Here is a 25140-nt window from a genome sequence, read left to right as displayed (position 1 = left end):
GGGTTATAGGGCATGGGATCCATGGAAAGAAAAAGCCTAAAAACTTATCAAAAATGTTCACTTTTTAAGAAAAGAAAGGTGTCGAGCATTAATCCTCATCTTGAGATTACGCACACATTGTAAAATAGCTTAAACATGTAATTTTCAAGCAAAAATACAACAATATTACGAGATTCAGCCATTTTAAAAGGAGCCAAACTTGTGTGTGCGCTACCTCAGGGCTTGTCTTGTCCCTTCAAAAGACTAAATCACAGTAAACTGTTTCTGTCACATGTTTGGTATCACGTGGACTTATTTCCGTATTTGTGTAAGAAATCCCACTGGGAAGGCCACTTCTGTCACACAAGCAATTAGAAAACGCATCCTTACAACAAGAAAAAAAGAACCAGGGATATGTGATAAAAGGATTATTTCCAGATCCCTTTTGTTGGAAGGCATTCTTTTTTCTTATATTGAAACATTTGCTGCTTCAAATAGGATAATATTCAATATTTTTTTAGGATTTTCATTTTCCAGTGGCTCCCCATGCCCCATAGACTCCATTATAAAACATAGAAATGTGTTTTTTAAAATGTGTAGAAAACGCTTGGCACATTCATATATTCCATGTCTGAGAAGAAATAAGTTCAACCTGAAAAATGCCAGATGCATTCTTTAATGAGCTGTCCTTTTATTTATCATATCTTGAATTAGAAAAAGTGCATTAGTGTTTTTTAATTTATATGAAGTAATTTTTTGCCATATCTTTTGATGTTTAACTCTGTCATGCTTTTAATTCACTTACTACCTTAATTATATATAAATACTGACAAATCATGACAAACATGGCAGTCATCAGGGCAAGCAACACTCACTGCTAAAGGGGAAGCTGTTTTCGTGTTACCCATCTGTGTGTTAATTAGTAAATGTCATAAATAGCCAGAACGTTTATCAGGATCAAAACAGCAGAACACCTAAAAAAAGGATTTGTTTGCATCTAAATTCATGCGTCACTTATTCAGTAAAAGAAAATTCCAGTTTGTCATTTCTGAAGTGATACAAAAACACAAACTGAGAAGTGACATCTTGCTTGATTAACGTAAAAGTTGAAATTGGTTTGGAACAAAACCAAGCAGTGCTGGGAGCTCAACTTGAGAATCATGGCATTAGCTGACCATAATGAAACTATCATGAAGATAGATAGATAGATAGATAGATAGATAGATAGATAGATAGATAGATAGATAGATAGATAGATAGATAGATAGATAGATAGATAGATAGATAGATAGATAGATAGATAGATAGATAGATAGATAGATAGATAGATAGATAGATAGATAGATAGATAGATAGATAGATACTTTATTAATCCCAAGGAGAAATTCACAAATGTTGGTGTTCTGCACAGATCCATCGTACGCTGTGTCTTCACTGCTGGATTCAGCATGCTATGCCCCTCACTATGTAGAATAACCCATCCATCCATTTTCCAACCCGCTCAATCCTAACTACAGGGTCACGGAGGTCTGCTGGAGCCAATCCCAGCCAACACAGGGCGCAAGGCAGGAACCAATCCCGGGCAGGGTGCCAACCCACCGCAGGACACACACACGCACACCCACACACCAAGCACACACTAGGGACAATTTAGAATCACCCATCCACCTAACCTGCATGTCTTTGGACTGTGGGAGGAAACCCACGCAGATACGGGGAGAACATGCAAACTCCACGCAGGGAGGACCTGGGAAGCGAACCCAGGTCTCCTAACTGCGAGGCAGCAGTGCTACCACTGTGCCCCCGTGTCGCCCATGTAGAATAATAATAACAATAATCATCATCATTATCCATCCATCCATTATCCAACCCTCTATATCCTAACACAGGGTCACGGGGTTCTGCTGGAGCCAATCCCAGCCATCACAGGACGTAAGACAGGAACAAATCCTGGGCAGGGCGCCAGCCCACCTCAGGGAACAAACACACACACACACACACTAGGGACAATTTAGGATCGCCATTGCACCTAACCTGCATGTCTTTGGACTGTGGTTGGAAACCGGAGCACTCGGAGGAAACCCACGCAGACACGGGGAGAACATGCAAACTCCACGCAGGGAGGACCCGGGAAACGAACTCAGGTTCCCAGGTCTCCCAACTGCGAGGCACCACTGTGCCACCGTGATAATCATCATCATCATCATCATCATAATAATAATAATCATCATCATCACCATAATAATTCATTACATTTATATAATGCTTTTCTCACTACTCAAAGCGCTACCACATAGGGAGGACCCGGGATGCAAACACATGATCTCTTTATTGCGAGGCAGTAGCGCTACCACTGCGCCAAATGAAGAAAAGAGACATAAAACATCAATTTAGACCCCAATCAGGGGAGGAAGTGGTAGCTCTGAGGGTAGGGATCTGCACCGCCTGTTCAAATCCCATAAATGCCAGAAGTGATTCCACTCCGTCAAGGCCCTTAACCTGTAATTTGCTCCGTCCTGAGTATGAAGTTAATCTGCATCCAGCCATGCAAGCAGGGAAAACTTGGGGGTTGGAACTCCAGACACCGTAAACAAAACCTCACACTTTTTCATTCCATTTAAACTAGTGTGGTGCTGAGGTGTCACCCGTTGCATAGCTGCACTCGGGTCCTAATCTGGGATCTTGAGGTGGTTTGCCATGTGGTGGGTGCGGCAATATGCTGTATCAGTGGATGCTCATTACTTCTCCTCTGTTTCTCTCAGGGTACAAACCCACACTGAAATCTAAACCCCCATTCCTGGAGTGGTATCACCCGGTGTATCTGTGGTACTTACCTAGCAGGAGGTTTGATAAAGCTATGGCAATGCTGAGTGGAGAAAACACCACATTTGGCTCCTTTAAGGTGTCCTTTAATATGCGGTACACATTGAACCCAAATTCTGTAATGGATTTACTTAGGATACCCACGCCAGTAGAAGAGGGCATTTCATCGCATGTTTGCCAGGGCACTGCATGTTCATAGCAGTGGGGCAATGGTGGAGTAGTGGTCATTGCTTCGGTTGTTAAATCAGCTACTCTGTGAGGCTCTGGAGTCATTGCTTTGGTTATTAATTCAGCTTCTCCATGAGGCTCTGGAAATGAAAAAGATAAAAGTGGTTTTTGGTCAGAAGAGCTGCATAAACTTAAAGAGGACATCTTAGCCTCTTGTTACCTTTAACAATCAGTTTGGTTCCACCACCCACTGCAACTTTTTCTTCAAGTCCATCTTCCAGCTCACAGAAGTACATCCCATTGTCCTTCAAAGTCAAATTCTCAATGGTGATGGACCAGTCGATGTGAAAATAGTGATGATCAGTCCGATGCACACGGGGGTCTACCTTCTCAGAGGAGGCATCCATGGAGGAGTAAATGTATTCTTTCTGTCTACTGGTGATTCGATACCACCTTATTATTCTGTTGACAATCCCAGCCGACACAAAGCAGTGCAAGGTGACTTTCTCGTTCTGGAAACCACAGACCTCTTGGTAAGGCTGCAGAATAACTGCTGGTGGCTCTGAGCAGATTGAAGGAGATAAGAAGAAGAACACAGTAAGGTCAGAGATGGAAGAAGAATGAAGTGCCAGTCAGCATCAGTCCAACGTAAACTGGTCCCTTAGGTAGCACTGGGATAATTCATTTCTATTTCCCTCGTTTGGTTCTTCATCCTATTGACGAACTTAAGGGGTATTTTCTAGTTCACTACCCGTTACTATACTGATGTGAACACGATGGATAAAGAGGAGGGTTTATGGTAAAAAACAGGTTTTGGGAATTGGCCAGGAGATGAAGACAATACAAAGGAAACAAGCAAAAAAGGTCAAACAGGCAGAGGTTTAAACAAACAAAAAGGACAAAAATTCAAAAATGAGATTCAAAATTCAATTAAAAACCAGACGACTTGTGTGAAAATGAATTCGGGAAAGAGAATTCGGGAGAGAACGCGGTATTCTGCACGGCGGTGCATTTTATGGTGTCTTCATGTGGAGAATCCGCGGAACAACACATTTCTAAAAAACACATTTCACTCCTCTACAATAATGTGAACAAGATGCTTAAATAGAACTGATTTTGCCAGTGTGGTACGGGTTACATGTTTTACAAAGGTAAATATGACAGTGTGAACGAGGATCTAGTGGGTGTGAGTGGACGGATGGGCATCCTGGCGGGGATGGAGGTTGGCTTCTGGCCAGAACGGACAAGAGGCGTCTGCACTCAATATTTAGTTGGGGCTCCTTTGGCCTGGATTACTGCAGCAATGCGGCGTGGCATGGAGTCGATCAGTCTGTGGCACTGCTCAGGTGTTATGAGAGCCCATGTTGCTCTGATAGTGGCCTTCAGCTCTTCTGAATTGTTGGGTATGGCGTATTGCATCTTCCTCTTCACAATACCCCATAGATTTTCTATGGGGTTAAGGTCAGGTGAGTTTGCTAGCCAATCAAGAACAGGGATACCATGGTCCTTAAACCAGGTACTGGTAGCTTTGGCACTGTGTGCAGGTGCCAGGTCCTGTTGGAAAATGAAATCTGCATCTCCATAAAGTTTGTCAGCAGCAGGAAGCATGAAGTGCTCTAAAACTTCCTGGTAGACGGCTGCGTTGACCTTGGACCTCAGAAAACACAATGGACCAACACCAGCAGATGACATGGCACCCCAAACCATCACTGACTGTGGAAACTTTACACTGGACCTCACGCAATGTGGATTCTGTGCCTCTCCTCTCTTCCTCCAGACTCTGGGACCTTGATTTCCAAAGGAAATGCAAAATTTACTTTCATCAGAGAACATAACTTTGGACCACTCAGCAGCAGTCCAAAGGCGAGACGCTTCTGACGCTGTCTCTTGTTCAAGAGTGGCTTGACACAAGGAATGTGACAGCTGAAACCCATGTCTTGCATACGTCTGTGCGTGGTGGTTCTTGAAGCACTGACTCCAGCTGCAGTCCACTCTTTGTGAATCTCCCCCACATTTTTGAATGGGTTTTGTTTCACAATCCTCTCCAGGGTGCGGTTATCCCTATTGCTTGTACACTTTTTTCTACCACATCTTGTCCTTCCCTTCGCCTCTCTATTAATGTGCTTGGACACAGAGCTCTGTGGACAGCCAGCCTCTTTAGCAATGACCTTTTGTGTCTTGTCCTCCTTGTGCAAGGTGTCAATGGTCGTCTTTTGGACAACTGTCAAGTCAGCAGTCTTCCCCATGATTGTGTAGCCTACAGAACTAGACTGAGAGACCATTTAAAGGCTTTTGCAGGTGTTTGGAGTTAATTAGCGGATTAGAGTGTGGCACCAGGTGTCTTCAATATTGAACCTTTTCACAATATTCTAATTTTCCGAGATACTGAATTTGGGACTTTCATTAGTTGTCAGTTATAATCATCAACATTAAAAGAAATAAACATTTGAAATACATCAGTCTGTGTGTAATGAATGAATCTAATATACAAGTTTCACTTGTTGAATGGAATTACTGAAATAAATCAACTTTGTCATGATATTCTAATTTTATGACCAGCACCTGTACCTGCATTGTTATCACTCTTTAATATTTTCTTTATTAATATGCTACTGCTGGAGTATGTGAATTTCCCCTTGGGATTAATAAAGTATCTATCTATCATATAGTGCCCTTCATATCTATCTATCTATCTATCTATCTGCGTGGAAGAATGAACTGCCTCCAGGATCCATGTTTTACCCAGTTCATCCATTGTCCTTTTACCCTGACTGGGATAAAGATCATTAACCATCCCGGCCGGGTTACAGGTCCTTCACGCCATCCTTCCATTACATTATGACCTCTCAACCTGGGTAAGGAGTCGCTCTCTGTCCCAATCGGGATGCCCATCCATTTGCCTTGGCATGTACACTGCATATACTGAAACAAGGATTAACTAATTCATTTCCACCAGGTACAGTATGTTGGTGTCTGTGTCACCATTCTATGTCACCTCAATGTTCCTTAAAACGTGAAGAATGTCAGGCAAATGGACACCAGGTGGCTTTCATGGTTTTCTATCCCTGTTTATTTTTTACCGTAAGAGCAACATGTTTAATTAAGGCAGGAATCAACCCCAGGTGGGACCCCAATTCATTCATTTTTGTATAACAGATTGACTCACTTCAGTGTGTTTTCTGTCCCAGGCCTTCTAAAGGTTTACTTAAAATTGTATTTATTAATAATACTACTACTACTAATAATAATATATTTTATCCATATAGTGCCTTTTACATGCACAAGGCATGCTGTTTAGTGCTATGGTGCCCCGACCAGCAATGACTCCTATCACCTTGTACCCATACCTGTTACAGTCTCCACCTTTCCATAAATCCTGAAAAGGAAAAGTTAGTATAAAAATAAATCAAATTTAAAAGGTTCATTAATCAGCATTCAGGGGAATATTTCTCATTTCAGATTATCTAAGGACATCTGCTCTCTTTAGCCAGAGGTTTTTTTTTTTTTTACAAAGAAGAATGATCCCGCCATGGTTCCCCGGCTACACTTCTTCTCCAGAAGCCCCTTATTAAAGAGGTGAACACAGGGGAGTGACTGGAAAATTGTGAACATTCTCACCCTCAAAGAGTGAGAGTTAAAAGAGTTAAAAGAGAACTAATAAGGTTACCTGTGGTTGGTCTGGAGAGCAGCGCGTCCACTGTCAGGGTGGTCCCAACACCAGAGAGTAGCAGCTCCTCCCCTTTGCTGCCTCCCACCTTCTTGTATTTGTGGCAGAAGTACTTTCCGGAGTCATGAGGCCTTACGCCATTGATAGTGATAGTGAAATTGGAGACATCTCCTTTGACTTCTTGCTTCCCTACAACACGAGGGTCATTCTTCATGCCATCTTTTGGACTTTCAGAGTAGAAGTGGGCCTCCTCACCATCTTCAGTTTTCCGAAACCACCGCAATGCGCCCACATAGCTGGTATGGTGATAAACGAGGCAGATCAAAGTTACACTTGATGTTTCTGTGACGGACACAGTTTCAGGAATATAGTCTATACGTATGTTCACCTTCTCTGGAAAAGAATCAGAAAAATGGAGGTTACATCGAAAGAATTCTGATTCTGTGTGATCACAGCTGCTACTACACCTGCTGTCCTTTCAGTTGATGTGGAAAACACTCCAGGCAGAACAGGACAGTGACAGAAAAAAATAATGGGAGCAAAACTAGGGACACTATGACAGCCTTACTCTCCATAACCTTTAGTCCTGAAGCACCTTTTACTCATCGGCTTATTTCACCCCAGTCTCTTATAGGACATGCTGACCACCTGCACACCTGACCATCAAACCGATATGAGCTTGTTGGACGCCCCATTCCAAAACTAAGGAGCACTAATATGGCGCACTTTCTGAGGCGACTCAAGCAAATGATCCTCCAGTCTCCCATTTCTCACCACGCTTTCCAGAAGCAAACATCAAGAGCATTCTGACCAGCGGCATTACATTTTGATACAGCCATTGCAACACGTCCATCTGCAAAAGACTGCATAGTGAGGTCAGCGGAGAATATTATCGAAGTGCTGATCCCTTCTCTGGAAGCCACATTCACCATTGCCGGCATTTCCGGGGTTTTAGTCCCCGATCTTCTAGAGCTCAGCTCATTACAGTCTCTGGCAGGCAGGAACGACCTGCAAGAAACTCCATGGGAGGCAACCAAGCCATCCACTCTTTGACTAACTGCATTACAAGAGGTCATGATTCTCATGGCTCTCACGATTCACAGTTCAGGCATGAGGTGCTACTCAAGCGGACAAGTTTAGATATCTTGGGGTCTTGGTCACAAGTGAGGGAAGAAGTGAGCGGGAAATCAACAGGAGGATCAGAGAGGTGTCTGTGTTTATGTGGGCATAGTACTGTTCAGACATGGTGGAGAGAGCAGAGATTAATAATAATAATAATTATTATTATAATTATAATAATTCTTTACTAGGATTCTTCGCCACCTGCTGACTTCGCTTGCCCATCCCCCCTTTCCTCCCTGTCTGCACTACGCATCAACCACTTTGAGTCTCTGCTGCTCGCATTGTGAAGAGGGGGGCTGAATGCACCCCAAGGAGATATGGTCAGGAATTTGTCAGTTAAGTTTCGCTCCATCATGCCCGCTGTGCTGGACACCATTAACTGACTGGCGAGGCACTACATCCTGTTTTTATATGTCATAGATGCACATTCATAATACAACATGTTTTGCCAACCTAAGAACTCCATTTGCAGCGGCGTCCAGTTCACCTCACATAATCGCAGCACTTTACTGCCCTCTTATTGTAATAAGGGCACCTAGCGAGAATGAAGCTGCTTTTGTTAACTGTAAGCTGTGACATTCTATTAATGCACAAGTCACCTGACATGCCAAGATGCACAGTGGTGTGGGTCAATCCGTGAATTATTTATTTTGAGCCAAAGCAGCTCTGGCAGACATGATGGTCCTGTACCTGGTGGCTGTTTTTGACTGGCTGAGCCCTCAGTGCTTCATACGGCCCAGCTATTCATTGTAACAGCAATCACATTAATACATCCGCCAGGTGATAGTGGCTACCAACCCAGACACTGGCACCTTACACTGAACCATCAACTCCCACAATGCAGAGGAGAGGCGCTGTAATTCTGCACATGATCTTCAACTCTCAGTTGTGGGGCATAGTCAGAATGCAGGGGGCGTGGTCTCGACATGTCAGGAACGAGGCTGCTCTGTCAGCCAATGACATTCTGCAGCATAATAACTTCATATGCATGAGGCTGATTAGCATCCTCCATATATGGATGTTTCAGGGAGCCAATAATTGTGATTTATAAAGGGGAAATTGTGTAGAAATGTGCTTAAGCCAAGTTTAATAAATATGACTTTTTTCTGGTGTACACGTTTTCTTGTTACTTTGCTGTGTGCATATTTTCACACTCAAATTCACGCAAAGTTTTATAAACGGGACCCTTGGTGAGGGCTATGCTCGCGATGAGCTGGGATGAACAGACTAAGCCACTCCATCCTCCATAATGACTTCCAATTCCTTCATTACAAATTTAGAATTCCCAAATGTCAGGTCTTTGGGATGTGGAAAAAAGACCACAGGAAGCAGACAAATCTCACATGAACAAAAGAGAACGTGCCAGCTGATCCCAGTGATGTGAACCCAAGGTCCCTGAATCTGCAATCTCAGCAGCACTGATCACTGCACTCCCTTCAAAACATCCGGCCGCACTGTACACTCACCTCGCACACGTAATTCTGTCCCATACCCCGCCAACACAAGTTGTTCCTGGCTCTCTGTTTGGCTCCCCGTTTCTGGCTTAGCCACTTTCATGTAATATTCACAGTGATACTTTCCAGAGTCCTCAGCCTGCACAGTTTTGAATTTTAGGGATTTTTCGATGGAGTTATGTTCATTGACCCAATCCACCCGTTTATCATTGTCATTTATTTCCTTTGCGGAGAAAAAGTAACTCCTGCCTTTTGGCTCCACCTCCCGATACCAGCGCACAAGTCCACCGCTGGCATTGGTGTAGACAAAGCAAGCTAAGGTGACATCTGAATGAACAGGCGCTGTCAGGATTGTTGGAGACTGGATTATATTTATTTCTATGCTTTTTACTGTTCCTAAAAAAAAAAAACACACATATTAATTTTGTTAGCATATGACCGTATACCACGCAGAATTTTGATGGCTGTGTTCCTTTTGGAGATATTGGAATGTAAAGTCCTTCTCTTCCACTTCATTATTATTAACACCTAATCACCTCACCACATGATCCAGAAGACACAGCATGTAGAAGGTGGTAGGAATTTCTTGGGAAAGGTGGATAGCCGTGCACTGGACATTGAGAAGAAGTTAAACTTTAGATGTCTCTAAGAAGCAATTCAAAAATGGCAATAATAATGAGAATCCACACGGTAACTCTGATAATTAGGCCACAGGGGACGGAGACTAACCAGGCAGCATCAGGTGTATGGCAGCAACCAACACCAGGAAACCAACAACTCCATCACAAGGCAAACTCACAAACAAATAAAAAAGAAATGTGTCATTCACTCATAGTGGGCCAGCGGTGAATTAGAAATCAACCATGCTGTGACGTGAGAAGAAAAAAAAAACAGACGTGGAGAGGATGAAGAAACTCCACACAGACTGTAGCTGAGGCCGGATTCAAACACAACATAGATAGATAGATAGATAGATAGATAGATAGATAGATAGATAGATAGATAGATAGATAGATAGATAGATAGATAGATAGATAGATAGATAGATAGATAGATAGATAGATAGATAGATAGATAGATAGATAGATAGATAGATAGATAGATAGATAGATCCTCACTGTGGTAAAGGAAAATCCCCAAACGCCTGTCTGACAGATCATACACAGTCTACAGGGGGCCGATGTGTGCGTGTCAGAGACGACTATCAGCAGAAGACTTCATGAACGGAATCACAGAGGACTACAAGATGAACACCACAAAAACAGGATGGCCAGATTACAGTTTGGGAAAAAAAACTTCAAACAGCCTACAGAATTCTTGTGGACAGACAAGTCAAAGATGAACCTCATCAGAGTAGTGACGAGAGCAAAGTGTGGAGACCAAAAGGAAGTGCCCGAGATCCAAAGCAGACCACCTCATCTGTTAAACATGGCAGTGATGGCGGTGTTATGGCTTGGGCATGTATGGCTGCAACAGGTCCTGGCACACTTCTCTTCATTGATGACAGAATTGCTGATGGCACAATGAATTCCGAGGTGTGTAGAAACATCTGATCTGCTCAAGTTCCAGTAAAGGCCTCCAAACTCAGTGGGCAGCACTTCATTCTACAAGGTAATGAATGATCCAAACACACTGCTGAGGCCACACAGGAGTTTATCAAAGGTTAAAAATTGACAATCCTTGAATGGCCAAGCCAGTCACCTGCTTTCAGTTTAATTGAGCGGGCCTTCCATACGCTGAAGAGAACACTTAACAGGAGAAACCCACCCAAACAAGCAGGAGCTGAAGATGGCCACATTAGAGGCTTCATCACCAGAGAAGACCCTCAGCACCTGGTGATGTCTGTGAATTGCCGACTTCAAGCAGTCATTGCATGTGAGGGATACGCGACAAAGAACTAAATATGACAACGGCCTTAATAGCCCTGCCATTGCTGTGTCACAAACATTATGGTGCCCTGAAATGGGGGGACCGTGTAGACAAAGTGTTGTGTGACCGAAATTTCTGCAAATCCCCTTCAATGAAAGTCCGCAGTGTGCATTTTAATCATGATGTCTGAATTGTGTGATTTGTACTTTTAAACTGTGGAGCGGAGGGGCAAATGAAGGTAACACGGGTCTTTGTGCGAAACATCATGGAGGGCTCTGTACATGTGGAGTTGATCGGTGGTTCTAACATTTCCAAAAAACTTGGAGGGCTGCCATTATATCCAGGGTTTGCTCCTGTCTTTGACTCCAGAAATACACAGACGTTCAGTGAAATGTTTCATTTTGGTTCCTTCATGTGGCAGAAGGTGAGAGTCGCACTTCTGACCAATAAAGCACACAGACATACGAAATGTGATTCAGAGTGAGTAACACTTGCCTACCTGCTTGTACTCTCATTATGATCTTCTTTTTGACAGTAGCGGGAGCAGCTCTGGGCTGTAATGTGCATATGTATTCTCCAGAATCTTTTTCCATGACATTCTTAAGGACGAGTGTGGAGATATTTTCAGAATTGTTAATAGAGCTTTTGTCATTTTTAGGATTAATGATGGATCTCTGCATCGTTTCACTCGATTTATACCATTTTACTTCCAAGTTGTTTGCAGGTTTTCCCAGGTTACATTCCAGGTTAACTGTGGCACCAGCCATAGCAGTGATCGCTGCTGTAGGAATCTAAAGAGATTAAAAAACACAAATATTTTATTTCCAATCCAGCAATGGTTCCCACCTTGTACCCTTTACTCCCAGGACAGGCACCATCTCCTTTCAGCAGCACACTGGACATGTAGCTTAGAAGATGGAAAGATGGACCGCAGCAAACTCTGCCCTTGTTTGGGTTAGGAAAGATTTGTATAAATCTGTTAAGGCTTTGGACTTCAAACAATGAGGTTGTGGGTTCAAATCCCACTACTGACACAAGTGTGACGCCGACAGAGTCACTTCACCTGCCTGTCCCCAAGTTGGAGAAACAAAAGAAATGTAAGCGATTGTATCTCAAATGTTTTAAGTGGCCTTGAATTAAAAACATCAGACAAATAAGAAGTAAGAATAACAATAAAGGGAGAATCCAATTCTGCAAAAGAAAATAGAAAATAAGTAAAACCCACTGATATACAAACTCCATGAAAAGTTCAATTCAATGACTGTGAACTATGCGAGAATTAAGTTGCATCGCTGTGCATTTGCTTTTTGGCCACCTTGTAGAGATGTTTTAATGCAAGTGGATATAAAAATAGAAAAAGTATAATAATAATAATAATAATAATAATAATATCATATTATTTCCTAAAGTTTACAGACGGTACACCCTGTTCACTACACTAAAATCATAGTCAAGGAGGACATCTCATCCCACATTTTAAACATAAAAATAAAGAGTGTACATCGCTCATTAGCCCATCTCACCATACGTCTGTTTTATATCCCACTGTCACGCATGTGCGTTAGAAGATCACCCCCTGGGCTCATCAGAGATAAGCACTACCACTCCAGGACACAAGGGGGCAATATCGCTGATGGTACTGTCTCTTTGTCCACCAACAGCTCTGAGAAGATGCCCAATAACTGCATATGATGCCACCCCTTCCAGTCTAAGAACCATAAATCCGAGACGCTCCCCGAGTCTCGTATCAGCTTGACTCCCTTTACTCCAGACACACTTCAGTTTGTTTGTGCTTTCATCCCTATTTTACACCACTGTGCACCTGACAATGCAGTTATTAAAAGTGGTGACCTGGTTGGCACCCCAACATTCCTTGTTTAGACTTGTGTGTTGCCTCAGTCAATGACGCCGCATAATCCATCCATCCAGCCTGTTTCACAGCTCATTATTGTAACTCTACATTGCTACCTCAAAACTCTAAAGTCGGTGGGTTTGGGCAGAGTTGGTACACGTCACTGTAAACTTAATTTCATTAAATGTTGCTAATGACCACCACACACGGCTCAGTACGATTCCTTTCCACTCTCTTAACAATCCTAGTAAGAAAAATATTTACCAGCCATCCTGCTCTCACTGGCAGATGTTAATATTTGAACAAATGACCTGCCTAAACAAATGCTTTCTTTACCAAACATGCAAGGAAACCGATAATATCAGTCTGAAAATACTCGCCATATCTTTAACAGAACAGCCAACTTCTCTGTCCAAAGTTCAAAAGCACCACCAATTCACATCACTGCATGTGTCCTTGTGAAAGAGGACTACATCACGGAGAGTGGAAAGTACAGTCAGTGCCTCATGGCGTCCATGGCATTATGCATGCATCCATACAGTGGACATACCTGGCTGGTCTGATATCCTTTAACCAACTGGAAACCCAGGGCAAGGAGAATGAGCACGGCGGGGGCCATCACTGGTCTTGGACTTGTCTTGCCTTGGGAAAACTGGGAGAAAGCAGTAAATGTACATTAGATGTACAGTATGAATGAAGATGTGCTTTTTAGAAGAGCTAATATATATGTAAGAATGAAAGGCAAGATAGATAGATAGATAGATAGATAGATAGATAGATAGATAGATAGATAGATAGATAGATAGATAGATAGATAGATAGATAGATAGATATGAAAGGCACTATATAATAGATAGATATGAAAGGATCGATAGATAGCACTTTACATTCTGCAAGGGGGGAATTTGGCATTTTACAGAAGTTCAATAAATAAATAAAGAGTATTTTACTAGCTGTGCTAATCATCTAAGGCAGGTTGCAATGTAAGTAATCAAAATAGATGTCAGTGTTAATGTTTTTAGTGCATCATTTATTAGAATGTATTTTGTAATGCATATAGTAATAAAATGCATTGCATTTGTCATTTCAGTAGATGGCACATCACAAACATTTGCAATTAAATTTGTTACTACTAATGTTTCTGATGTACCATCTGTTGGAATGGCAAATGCAAACCATGCGTCTCTGTTCTATATCATTTGGTGTGAGATTGGTAAAAGCAGTGTTAATGTTTGTGATGCACCATCTGTTGGAATGACAAATGCAATGCATTTTATTATTACAAAAATTACTGAGGTGTCATCTGTTGGAATGACAACTGCAAAGCATGTGTCTCTGTATCATATGGTGTAGGATTCATAAAAACAGTTTTAAGGTTTGTGATGTGGCATCTGTTGTAAAAACAAGAGATAGCAACCAGATGGACACACAGACACTTGTCCTTTTATGGCGGTAAGATAGCAAACAACAGCCCGCCTGTCAAATACACACCTTGGACGCTAAGACTCAAACTGTCCGAAGACAGTGATTTGTTTATTTTATCGTGGTGACCACAGGAAAACACTTAACCTTGACCCGGCACGTACACTCACACACACAGAGAGACTGATAAGTGGATCAATTAATTAATAGATAAAGAATATATTAATCAAATAATGAAGAGGAAAAAAAAACAATACTACACAAAAACATGTACGCAATAGGCCTCCCCAGTGCCCCACCGGTGGTAATTATTTTCATATGCTACACAGTAAACAATTAACACTAACGACAAAGTCCAATGCAGTCTAGAACAGTGGTGCAGATGACAATGCGTGGAATTAAACCCCATGTGAACAAGCTCTCTGAAGGAAATGTAAAGTTTTGTCCTACCAGGTTCCTGTTGCAGCATGAAGGATTGATGTGATAGGTGGTGCTTGTCACACAAACATGTATGCGACCAAGATCAAATCACACGGATAAGCAGGCACAGGAGAACACATACTGTACATCCAGAAGAAACTGTACTCCATGGTAGGTAAAATTATAATCCAATAGTGTGTGTGTGTGTGTGTGTGTGTGTGCGTGTGTGTGTGTGTGTGTGAGGAGTAGAGACAATTACAGAGTGTTGATCGTGATCCCCTCTGTGTCTTTTTGGCTTCGCCTTTTGAATTAACCTTCTTCCCAGCCCTCTGAATCTGCTTAATAGTGTAATAGTGCTGGGGCTGCTGGGAGCTGTAGGCAATTTTAATTAGCACTGCTACAACGACTAAACAACTACAATGAACGAATGACTAAAAGGAAAGAAAACCTTCTGACTTGGCTAAAGGTGTAATTTATGAAAAGAATTTCAATGAGATAGTATTATTTTACAAGAAGAAACTATACAAGCAAAAAGCTTTGTCAGGTGATGTGTTTAAACAGAGAATACGTATGCAGGAATTTAGGAGTCCGGTACCCCGCTTTGCTTATCATATATAAGAACACAAGAAGAGTATTAAGGAGATCAACGCCATTCAGATGTAAATTAACTAAATAGGGACTGAAAAGCTATATTTTTTTAAATATATCAAACTGAGACATGAAAGTCTTTAAAACACTTCTGTCTGCTATGTGACGTGGTAACTCATTTCTCATTTGTGTGATTTCTTTTATGATAAACAACTGTGCAGTGTTTATGCCGAATGTAACCTTAACTAACTTCCATCTGTGCCTGCGTTCTTTGTGATGCTAAAGTACCAGCTGGCATCCGTCCTAGAAATTCCATTCATAATTCCAAACACTTTCTCATGATATCTCATAATCTCGGTGAGCTCCTTTAATTTTTCTTCAGAGATGATACTCCACAGTCCTTTTTTTGTAACAAAGAGACCAAAACGTAACATCACATATTTAAAGAACGTTATGTTGTAGCCAGGGTCTCATCTGTGGCTCATGTTTTTATTCATTTCATGTTTTGCTTGTCTTTTGCATATTATTTTGTATATTGTGTTATTAATTCTTATTGATTAACCCCAGTTAATTCTGGGGTTCGTCAGTGGTGTGTTCTGCTCTTACTCTGTTCAGTGCTTGCATGGACTGGGTGTTGGGCAGGGTCGTGGGGACCAGCGGCTGTGTGGCATCTGTTGGTCCAGAGAGATTTGTGATGCTGTGATCTTCGCGGAGTCAATGGAGGATCTGATCGGGGTGCTCGAGAGACTGAGCGAGGCGTCTGAGTGTCTGGGCTTGCGAGTGTCCTGATAAAAACCAAGATCCAGACCTTTAATGACCTCTTGGGTACGGCCATCAGCAGTGTGTCTGTCTGCGGAGAGAGTGTCGACCACGTTGAGAGGTTTACTTACCTTGGCAGTGACATTCATGTCTCTGGTGACTCTTCCTATGAAGTCAGTAGACGGATTGGGGGAGCATGGGGGGGTCATGAGGTCACTAGAAAGGGGTGTATGGCACTCCTGATATCTGCAAAAGGACGAAGGTCCAAGTCTTTAGAGTCCTGGTGCTTCCTGTCTTGCTGTATGGTAGGAGACATGGACGCTATCCAGTGAGCTGAGACAAAGACTGGACTCCTTCAGTACTGTGTCTCTTCAGAGAATCCTTGGGTACCGCTGGTTTGACTTTGTGTCTAATGAGCGGTTGCTCATGGAGTCCCAAATGAGGTACATTGTACATTACCTGCTTCAGTTATAGCACTATGGCCATGTGGCACGATTACCTGAGGGTCATCCAGCTCTCAGGATCCTGTGGTAAAGTGAGATCCGCAGCTTTTTTAAATAAATAGTCATCACACTCACATCTTGGTAGGAGGGGGTGTGACAGTATGGCGAGAGCGGTTCTCGGGCATGATGCACTAAGTGCACTGATGTAGGATCATCCATGACCCTAATTGGTGCTGGGAGCTGCTATTCACCCAGCCGTGCCATGTCCCCATTTTAAAAAGTGAAGTGTGAGTGCAAGAAGGGGAGAATCGAGAAAGAAGCAATGATGGAGGTTAAACTAAGAAAGAAAGAAAAGGCAGGAGGCAGAAGGAGCCAGCGTGAGTGAGCAGAAGGGAGCAGGCTTGAGGGAGAGAAAATAGACAGCTGGGAAGGAGAGGCCCTTGAGCAGCGCAACAGGCTGACATCTGGGGGCTGAAGGAGTGATCACACTGGCTGAGCAACTCGGGGAGACAGAGCGATGTGCACTAAGAGGAGCGACTCGCCATGGAAAACCGGGAAGGCAGCATGGAGGTCGAGGAGCCTTGGGAGGAGAACTCCAACATGAGCACCATGGCCGTTGGGGTCCCAAGCCTAGGTCCGGAGAGGCCATGGGACGGCAGGGACTCGGACCTGTGGAAGGTCAGCTGCTTGTGTCAGTAGGGCGACTCCTCAGCTGCAAGGCCAAGCAGAGGAGGCGCAAGTGAGGAAGAAGGCACCAGGTTTCTTTTTTTTTTTTTAAAAAAAGACTAGGGGGCTCTGCCCCCTGCTCGCTTTGCTTGCCAACTCCCTGTACAGACCCTACACGCTAATCATTTCCTGGTTCTGCTGCTTGCGACGAATCGTGCCGTGCTTTTGGATAAACACGAATATCAACTCTGTCTTTGATATCTCCATCTTTCGAAACTATTATCGCTGACAATTCGTCACATGTTGGTTTATTATATATGCGAGCATGATCTTTCAGATTAATACAGAAATCCAAGAAACCTTCAGATAAATTTCATGGAAAGTGCGATACTTTTGAACGTATGGATTTGTATCCATTATTGGCGGTAGAATTTCTAATACGTTCGATCATTTAACTCTTTTGATTCTAAGTTGCATCGCTTCTCTGTGATCATAAATACAAACCTGACCGAATTGTGGTTCCTTTGAAATTAAACTTGTCGTAGCTTTAATTGTTGCAGGACAACAGTTTCTCATAGTGTATGGTACTGAATTGTGTAAATCTACATTTTCAGTATTGAATGATGTGAACATGAACAGATTATTGTAGATTCGGATATTTTGCTTGTAGTGTTTGCGGATTTCAATTTCACGAAATAACAAATCTTTCATTTCTCAAGGATACACCTCTTCATTGGGAAGAAACACTACTTTTCTCTGATAGCAACACGAATTAGACGATCTACAAGTCTCTAACTTAAACTTTAAAGCCAAACAATATCTACATACTTCTGTCAGATCAACTATGTTTTGCTGTTCTATTATTTCACCGAGTAATAATTTCCGTTTGTTAGTGTTAATGCAATCTTTACTACCAGTTTTTTGAGACTTTTGAATCGCGGCAACGTTTTTGAACCCCTCTACGACGTTCTACTTTGTCTTCTACTCTTTGTCTTTCATTTCCACCCCTGCTTGGACCCTTTAGGTTTTCAATTCCACTTGGTCCAGGCTGATTATAAGAGGTTAAATCTCTTGGTACAAAGTCTCGTCTAGTGAGACTTGAAATTATCTCTCTGAAAAAGCCTCATCCCATCCCAGGATTTTTTTTTATATAATAGAGGGACAGTTTCCTGCCAGTTGATTTTAACCTCATTTTGAATGGATTTATTTATGATGATTTTATCCGTCCTGCGGTGGGTTGGCACCCTGCCCAGGATTGTTTCCTGCCTTGTGCCCTGTGTTGGCTGGGATTGGCTCCAGCAGACCCCCGTGACCCTGTTCGGATTCAGCGGGTTGGACAATGGATGGATGGATGGATGATTTTATCCACCACTGATTCACCTTTTTATTGATTATTTATTTTTGATGAAGCACTGCACTTGTGATTGTTTTTAATAAAAGCACTGAATACTTTTGCACTTTCCCCTTGCTTCATGTGCCGTTCTCATTTGTATAGCTCATCCCCGTCATGACTATTGACAGTGTCGGGTTCAAGAGGCTCCCAGATGAGAAGAGGGAACATGGAGCTGGACTCACACCGTCACAGATCCCCCTCCGGACCAGGTCAAGGGGATACCCTCGTGACACATTGCTGGGTGGGACTGGACCGTGTGTCTGCCTGGGGGGTTGCCACCTGAGATCCTGAGCTGTTTCGTAGTGTGTTGGGTGTGGCAACGCCTGACCTGACATGACCTGTTATTAATTTTGGTTTGGTTTTGTCTTTTCTTTGTTGTGTTTTTAAACAATATTGTGTCCATTAATTACTTTGTCGTTTTGTGTTAATATTGGATGTGTTAGTTTTAGTTATCTGCCCTGTCTCCTTAAAGTGGAGCCCAAGGAGTTGGGGCACTGGAGAAAATCATTTAATAACCCTGTAGCATATTGAACCTTTAGGCTCGAAAGATTTTTCTGAATATGTCAGATAAGTCAGTATTGTTTTAAGAAAGGAAGCTGTGTTGAACTTCTCCTTAAAAGGCTGCCCTACGATCCCCAGTACAACAAATGACATACTGTATGTCCATCTGCTTTAAAGTATGCAGACATTTCTCTTCAGAAGGAGCCTCTGACCAGGAGTCGCAACAACAAAATGAATTCCATTATTCATGTTTAGTTTACCTTTTTAAGAAAATTGCATGCTATCAGCTGTTTGCTGAAGCTGTTCTTGTATATTCATATCTATAAAAGCTTTGTCCAAACAAAGAATTGTCAGCATATCTGTGATTACAGGGCAACAAACATATCTTGACGTCCAGAGATATCTTTGTTTAATAAATTTCTTATATACATGCTGGAGTCCTCAGAACTGTTCTATTAACAAAGTCAACTATTGAGTAAGAAAAATCAGGGTTGAAAATTGTTTCCCTGTCACTCCATTGCAATATACATGGTATAGTCGGCAGGATTTACTCTGTGGAGGGGTGGGGTGTAGCGGCATAGCTATGTATTCAAGTTGGGGTCTGAGCTGACGTCACCAAGAAGCACACCACTCCCATTGTTCAGAAGAAGTGACTGCTCGACCAAGGCCAGGAGTCTCCTTTAGTTCATGCTGATTAGAACCTGCTTCTGAGAGCTGCTGCTATCCTGACATTGTGGGTTCACAGCTGCAGCAACCACAGAGCAAATCTGCAAACTGGAACGGCTTGTGCTGTGAGTCCTGTTGGAGAAACTCTTTGAAATGCCCTTTTAGCATCTGGGATTGTGAGGCTCACAAGGTTTTTCTAACTGTGTTGTATAGTGAATATTCTGTAAAGAGATGCAGCTGTGTTCAACTTATCCTTGAAAGGATGCCATAAGGTTACTAATATAACAAAAGGCACTTCATACTGATTTTGGTCTATCTGCTTTAAGTTATGGAGACACATCTCTAGGAAGGATCCTCTGACCTTGAGTCTCAGCTACAAGAAAGGATTCACTCTTGTTATCCTTCTGCTGTGAAACATTCTGACCTGTCATTGTTTACACATGTCTTAAACAACTATTATCATACACTGATCATTTCTGTATTATCTATATCTATTATTTATTATTTATTTATTATATTACATATCTTACACATCAATATTGCTGCTACTTCTTTGTCTTTGTCTTGTCTTTGCGCAATGTCTTGTCTTGTTTGTGTTTTAATTTTAATTTAAATTTTAATTCTATTTTTAAATTATTATTTGCACGTCATGTTGTTACACTGTGGACCCTGAGCTTCGCAATTTCGTCTATCTGTATACTTGTATATGGTTGAGATGACAATAAAGTTCACTTTGACACTTTGACTTTTGACTTTGATTATTTGCGTTCAGTTCATCCCTCTTTACCTTTTAAAGCAAATCTTCTTGCCTATAACTTGCATGTTATCAGATATATATATATATATATATATATAAATCGGCCAAAGCAGGACGTGTCCGGCCAAATTGGGAAATGGCCAATTTCGCTGTAAAGTGACCAGCCAATGTCTGATCTTTTCCTTGATTTCGGGATTTGGCCAGCCAGTTTGTGAAATAGCATGGGGCAATCAACCCAAGTCGAAAAATAAAAGGCATGAGCAGTGATTTGTTGTGCACTTAGTAGTGCAATTACATCGACTGTAGCCTTGGCGGCTCTTGTTCAGAAAGCAGGCACCACTTGGTTGTTTCACAATAATTAAGATTAGGTATATAAGTAGGTTTCACATTTCTGATATCATTTAAGCCCTAAAATAGTAACTTAACATCAGGGGCCTATTTTATTGACCTTAAGGTTAGTGTTTGGGTGAGGGGAAAGCCGTCTCAAGAAGGCATCCTCTTTCTGAACAAGACCTGCGGACAGTCTTACATCAACACATCGAATTTTGGCCAGGGATTTCCTGCCACTTCGCGAAATGGCCAGCCAAAGTAGCATATACTCTGGTCATTTCTAGTAATTCGGACTTTGGCCACACCTCTCGGCCAAAATGCGAAATGGCCGGCCAAGTTGGGAACTGACCGAACTTCGGGTTTTGGCTGTAACATTATTTATTTATTGAAAGCAAAAAGCAAGTCTACGATACGTGATGTTCTTGTAAGACATTTTAAAGACCCGCGAGACCAAAGACACGCCCTACTTACAATCTATCAAATAGGACAATAGGCAGCTATGCACTATGCACCAGTCTAACTTTGGTTTTGCACAATAATTACTACACTATTGCACCCTAACACTTAATTCTACTTTATTCACATAATTGTACTTATTTATTATGTTCTACTATACTGTTATCTTTCGATCTATGACTTTTTGTTAATCTAACTGATATTCTTCTAACTTTGCACAGTTTTTGATAAGCGGTTCAGGATGCATTTCACTGCGTGTTGTCCTGTATAACTATGCATATGACAAATAAAGAATCTTGAGAATTTCAAAAACAGAGTTTACCGCACATGCATTTATTGGTTACTTTGTTAATGTATATATATTTATCTGTCTGCTTATTTAAAAAGCTACATTTACCCCAGGAGTCAAAAACATTCTGTCTAGCCCTTGTACAAAAACCTAGATAAAAGCTGGGGTATCACCTTGGTAACCTCATGTAGTTTTGGAACTGTGAGAGGAAAATAACACGACTTTACAGACAGGAGTCCAATGCAGAACTCTACTTACTTTTTTACTTTGTAAAAAAAATTATTAACTGCTGATGACGTCGATCGTTTTGTCTGTGGTGAAATTCCAAAGCGAGAAACCTGTCCTGACCTCATTAAAAAGATTCAGCATATTGGAACTCGCAAGATTACAAATATTGTTTTTACAGAAGTTCTGAAATAAAAGTGAAACTAATGAAATAGCAACAATTCAAAGAAAAAAAATCTTAAAAGTGTGTATCCGGAAAATCAAACACGGGGGTTGGCGAGCGAAGCCCCCTAGTGTATATATATATATATATTATATATATATATATATATATATATATATATATATATGGGCGGCATGGTGGTGCAGTGGGTAGCGCTGCTGCCTCGCAGTTGGGAGATCTGGGGACCTGGGTTCGATTCCCGGGTCCTCCCTGTGTGGAGTTTGCATGTTCTCCCCGTGTCTGCGTGGGTTTCCTCCTGGCGCTCCGGTTATATATATATACATACAGGGTGCCCATAAAGTCTGTGTGCAATTTAAAATAGTTGTAACTTTGTAAGTATATGTGATAGAAAGAATTTGTAAAAAGGATTAGAAAGCTTAGTTTTTTTTTGTCTTTAGAAGTTTTATTTTTGCCGTATTTGGGGAACTGAAAATCCACATGAGTCTGTTGAACATGAAAGAGATTCTCCCAAAGTTAATGTGTGGTGTGCTTTGGGAAAAAATCAAGTCATAGGGCCATTCTTTTTTGAAGGGCGTGTTGTTAATGGTGACAGCTATTTAGAAATGCTGCAAAATTACTTTATTCCTCAACTTGAATAATTAGGACAGGATGGTGCTCCTTGTCACTTCGCTTTGCATGTTAGACAGTTTCTACATGAGAAATTACCTAACAGATGGATTGGAAGAGGTGGTCTGTTTTCATGGCCTCAGCGTTCGCCAGATTTACAGTAACTCCATTGGATTTCTTTTTATGCGGACATGTGAAAATGAATGTTTATTCAACCAAACCTCGATCTTTAGAAAACTTGCAAGTGAGGATAACTGATGTGATTATTGTTGTTGCTGAAAATCAGCTTGAAAATATTTTCTGAGAACTACAGAATCATATTACCCTTTGTATTAGTAATGATGATGGAATTGTCGAAAATTAACAAGATTAACAAAATTAACAAAATTAACAAGAACAATAAAAAATGTACATGTTTCTTTTTTCTAATCCTTTTACAGATTCTTTCTATCACATATACTTACACAGTTACAACTATTTTAAATTGCACACAGACTTTATGGACACCCTGTATATATATATATATATATTATATATATATATATACACAACTTTAATACAATAAGTAGATTAGGAATCATAACATGACACCATCTCTCTCAAGAAGGCCGCTGTGATCCCCTGCCTGACACAGCTAAAAAAAAAAATGTAAAAAAAATGGCACAGTTGACAAACTGCCACCCGAAATATTAAAGTGTCCACAGTAAAGAACGTAAAAAAAAAAAAAGAAAGAAATAATTAAGGACATTTTTAAGGGGCTTAGGAATGAAAAGTGTACAGAAGACCCCACAGAGCCATTTTTTTGGTTTCCTTTACCCATCTAACCAGTCAGCCCCCCATCACAGAAATCAGCCGATGGCAGTGCCAGGGCAGCACCACAGAAACTCACATGTCTTCTGGTCTCCTCGGTTCTTGACGCTCCTCTGGTTCTCTCTAGACTCCTCTTTAGCGTCTGTCTGTTTAGTTTGCCCCAGCGTGTTGACCCTTGACTGCGGCTATTGATTCCTGTGCCTGTAAATCAAAGCAATTTCCCAGCAAGCCCTGGCAACACCTTTGGGTTTTTTTGTTGATCATCCACTCAGATTTAGTTAATCTTCAAACCCCTCAACCAAAGTCACCTAAACGTTCACTTTTGTCCGCCTCTTTGTGCCCAGTGCTCTCCTGATTTTGTGAATTCTGTCCACATATGAAGAACTTGGACTGTGCCTTGTTTGATGCCTCTTATGTGACATACAGTTACTGTCATTCCTAATTCTTTTAAGTAGGTGGGGAAAGTGACCAGCAAATGTGAGTGTGCAACAAAGGTAATAGATAAATAAGTGCACCCTGAGACCCTGATAGCACCACCAAGGAGGAGATATTAAATCACAACTCACCATACACCTTACAGGGAAAGCAATTGGACCCCTAGACCAGCGTTTCAACCTTTAAGTATTTGCGACCTGAGTTTTCATAACAGTGTTAATCGCGCCCCCCCCCCTAACCTTTTTTGAATCCCTAATAAAATTTATTCCTATATTTTTTGCTGCCGATGCACCGTTACAAGTTTAAAATTTCCCTACGAATAATGAAATTACGCCACATATGGCAACATTCACGCCCCTTTTTTGTTACTTCGTGCCCCCTACGCGCCCAACAGTTTGAGAACCACTGCCCTAGACTAATTAAATGAGCTCATATTTCCCAGTTTCTGTGTTTTGGGATCGGTGAAGAAATTACAAATGTTCATGCCTTTTAATACAAACTATTATATAGTATGTGGATGATGTATTTTTTTTATGTTCATCCTGATTTTTTTATTATTGACTAACGGGTCTGATGCTGATGTTGCAGCCTTTCATCATTTAGTGTTGTTCACCCGGGTGTCTGCTTTGCTTGTATTTTAATTGTCACTATTAGGATACAATGCCGGGTGCAGACTAACACAGAATAAGGGGAAATAATAGGAAAACAACAAAAAAGAGTTCAGCATTTCCAGCTATAACAAAGAATAGAATTATGTCTAAGTGGCCTATAATGTAAAAATCACACTGCTGTGCTTTTCTGAATTCAGATTAAGAAAAGAGAAAAAAATGCCCAGCTTACTAAATGAGATCAGTTATTATCAAGTATTATCACTTATTGTGGATCTGGTTGGAACAGAAGCCTGTAGCCACAGGGGGGTCCCCAGGACCGAGTTTGGGAATCACTGACTTAGATTGTCCAAAATAACATCACGTTGAGAATTGTTGGTCCCTGTAGACCTACTCTCTACCCCACAACTTGGTCCCTAAAGTCCGACTCTCCACCTGCTCTCCACTTCAACACTTGCTGACTTATCCCATGCGTCTATGGTTCTTTTCATGAACAAAAACTTTCTAACAGTTTCACCCCCAAAGATCCTACTAAAAAACAATTTCCTCTCGGGGATTAATAAAATATACCATCATCATTATCAAAATGTGTCCTATAACAAATTTCCAACCATGTCCCCATGTTCTTGTTGCAGAATTTATTTTAAA

General features: G+C 41.5%; 1 protein-coding gene across 1 annotated transcript in view; it reads right to left on the bottom strand.

Annotated features, from left to right (window-relative positions):
- The window catches only part of LOC114658466 (uncharacterized), a 38561-nt gene extending 14896 nt beyond the window's left edge, over nucleotides 1-23665 (bottom strand). The window contains exons 1-7 of the mRNA XM_051932547.1: nucleotides 23529-23665; nucleotides 13485-13586; nucleotides 11582-11873; nucleotides 9226-9609; nucleotides 6638-7030; nucleotides 3191-3532; nucleotides 2814-3110 (exon numbers count right to left, since the gene is read on the bottom strand). Coding sequence (XP_051788507.1) covers nucleotides 2814-3110; nucleotides 3191-3532; nucleotides 6638-7030; nucleotides 9226-9609; nucleotides 11582-11873; nucleotides 13485-13553 — 1777 coding nt within the window. The 5' untranslated portion in view covers nucleotides 13554-13586; nucleotides 23529-23665. The remainder of the gene's footprint in view (nucleotides 1-2813; nucleotides 3111-3190; nucleotides 3533-6637; nucleotides 7031-9225; nucleotides 9610-11581; nucleotides 11874-13484; nucleotides 13587-23528) is intronic.
- Nucleotides 23666-25140: the final 1475 nt, after the last annotated feature.

This window comes from Erpetoichthys calabaricus, chromosome 10 (assembly GCF_900747795.2).
Source record: "Erpetoichthys calabaricus chromosome 10, fErpCal1.3, whole genome shotgun sequence".
NCBI lineage: Eukaryota > Metazoa > Chordata > Cladistia > Polypteriformes > Polypteridae > Erpetoichthys > Erpetoichthys calabaricus.
This window is presented reverse-complemented; position numbering and strand designations above follow the sequence as displayed.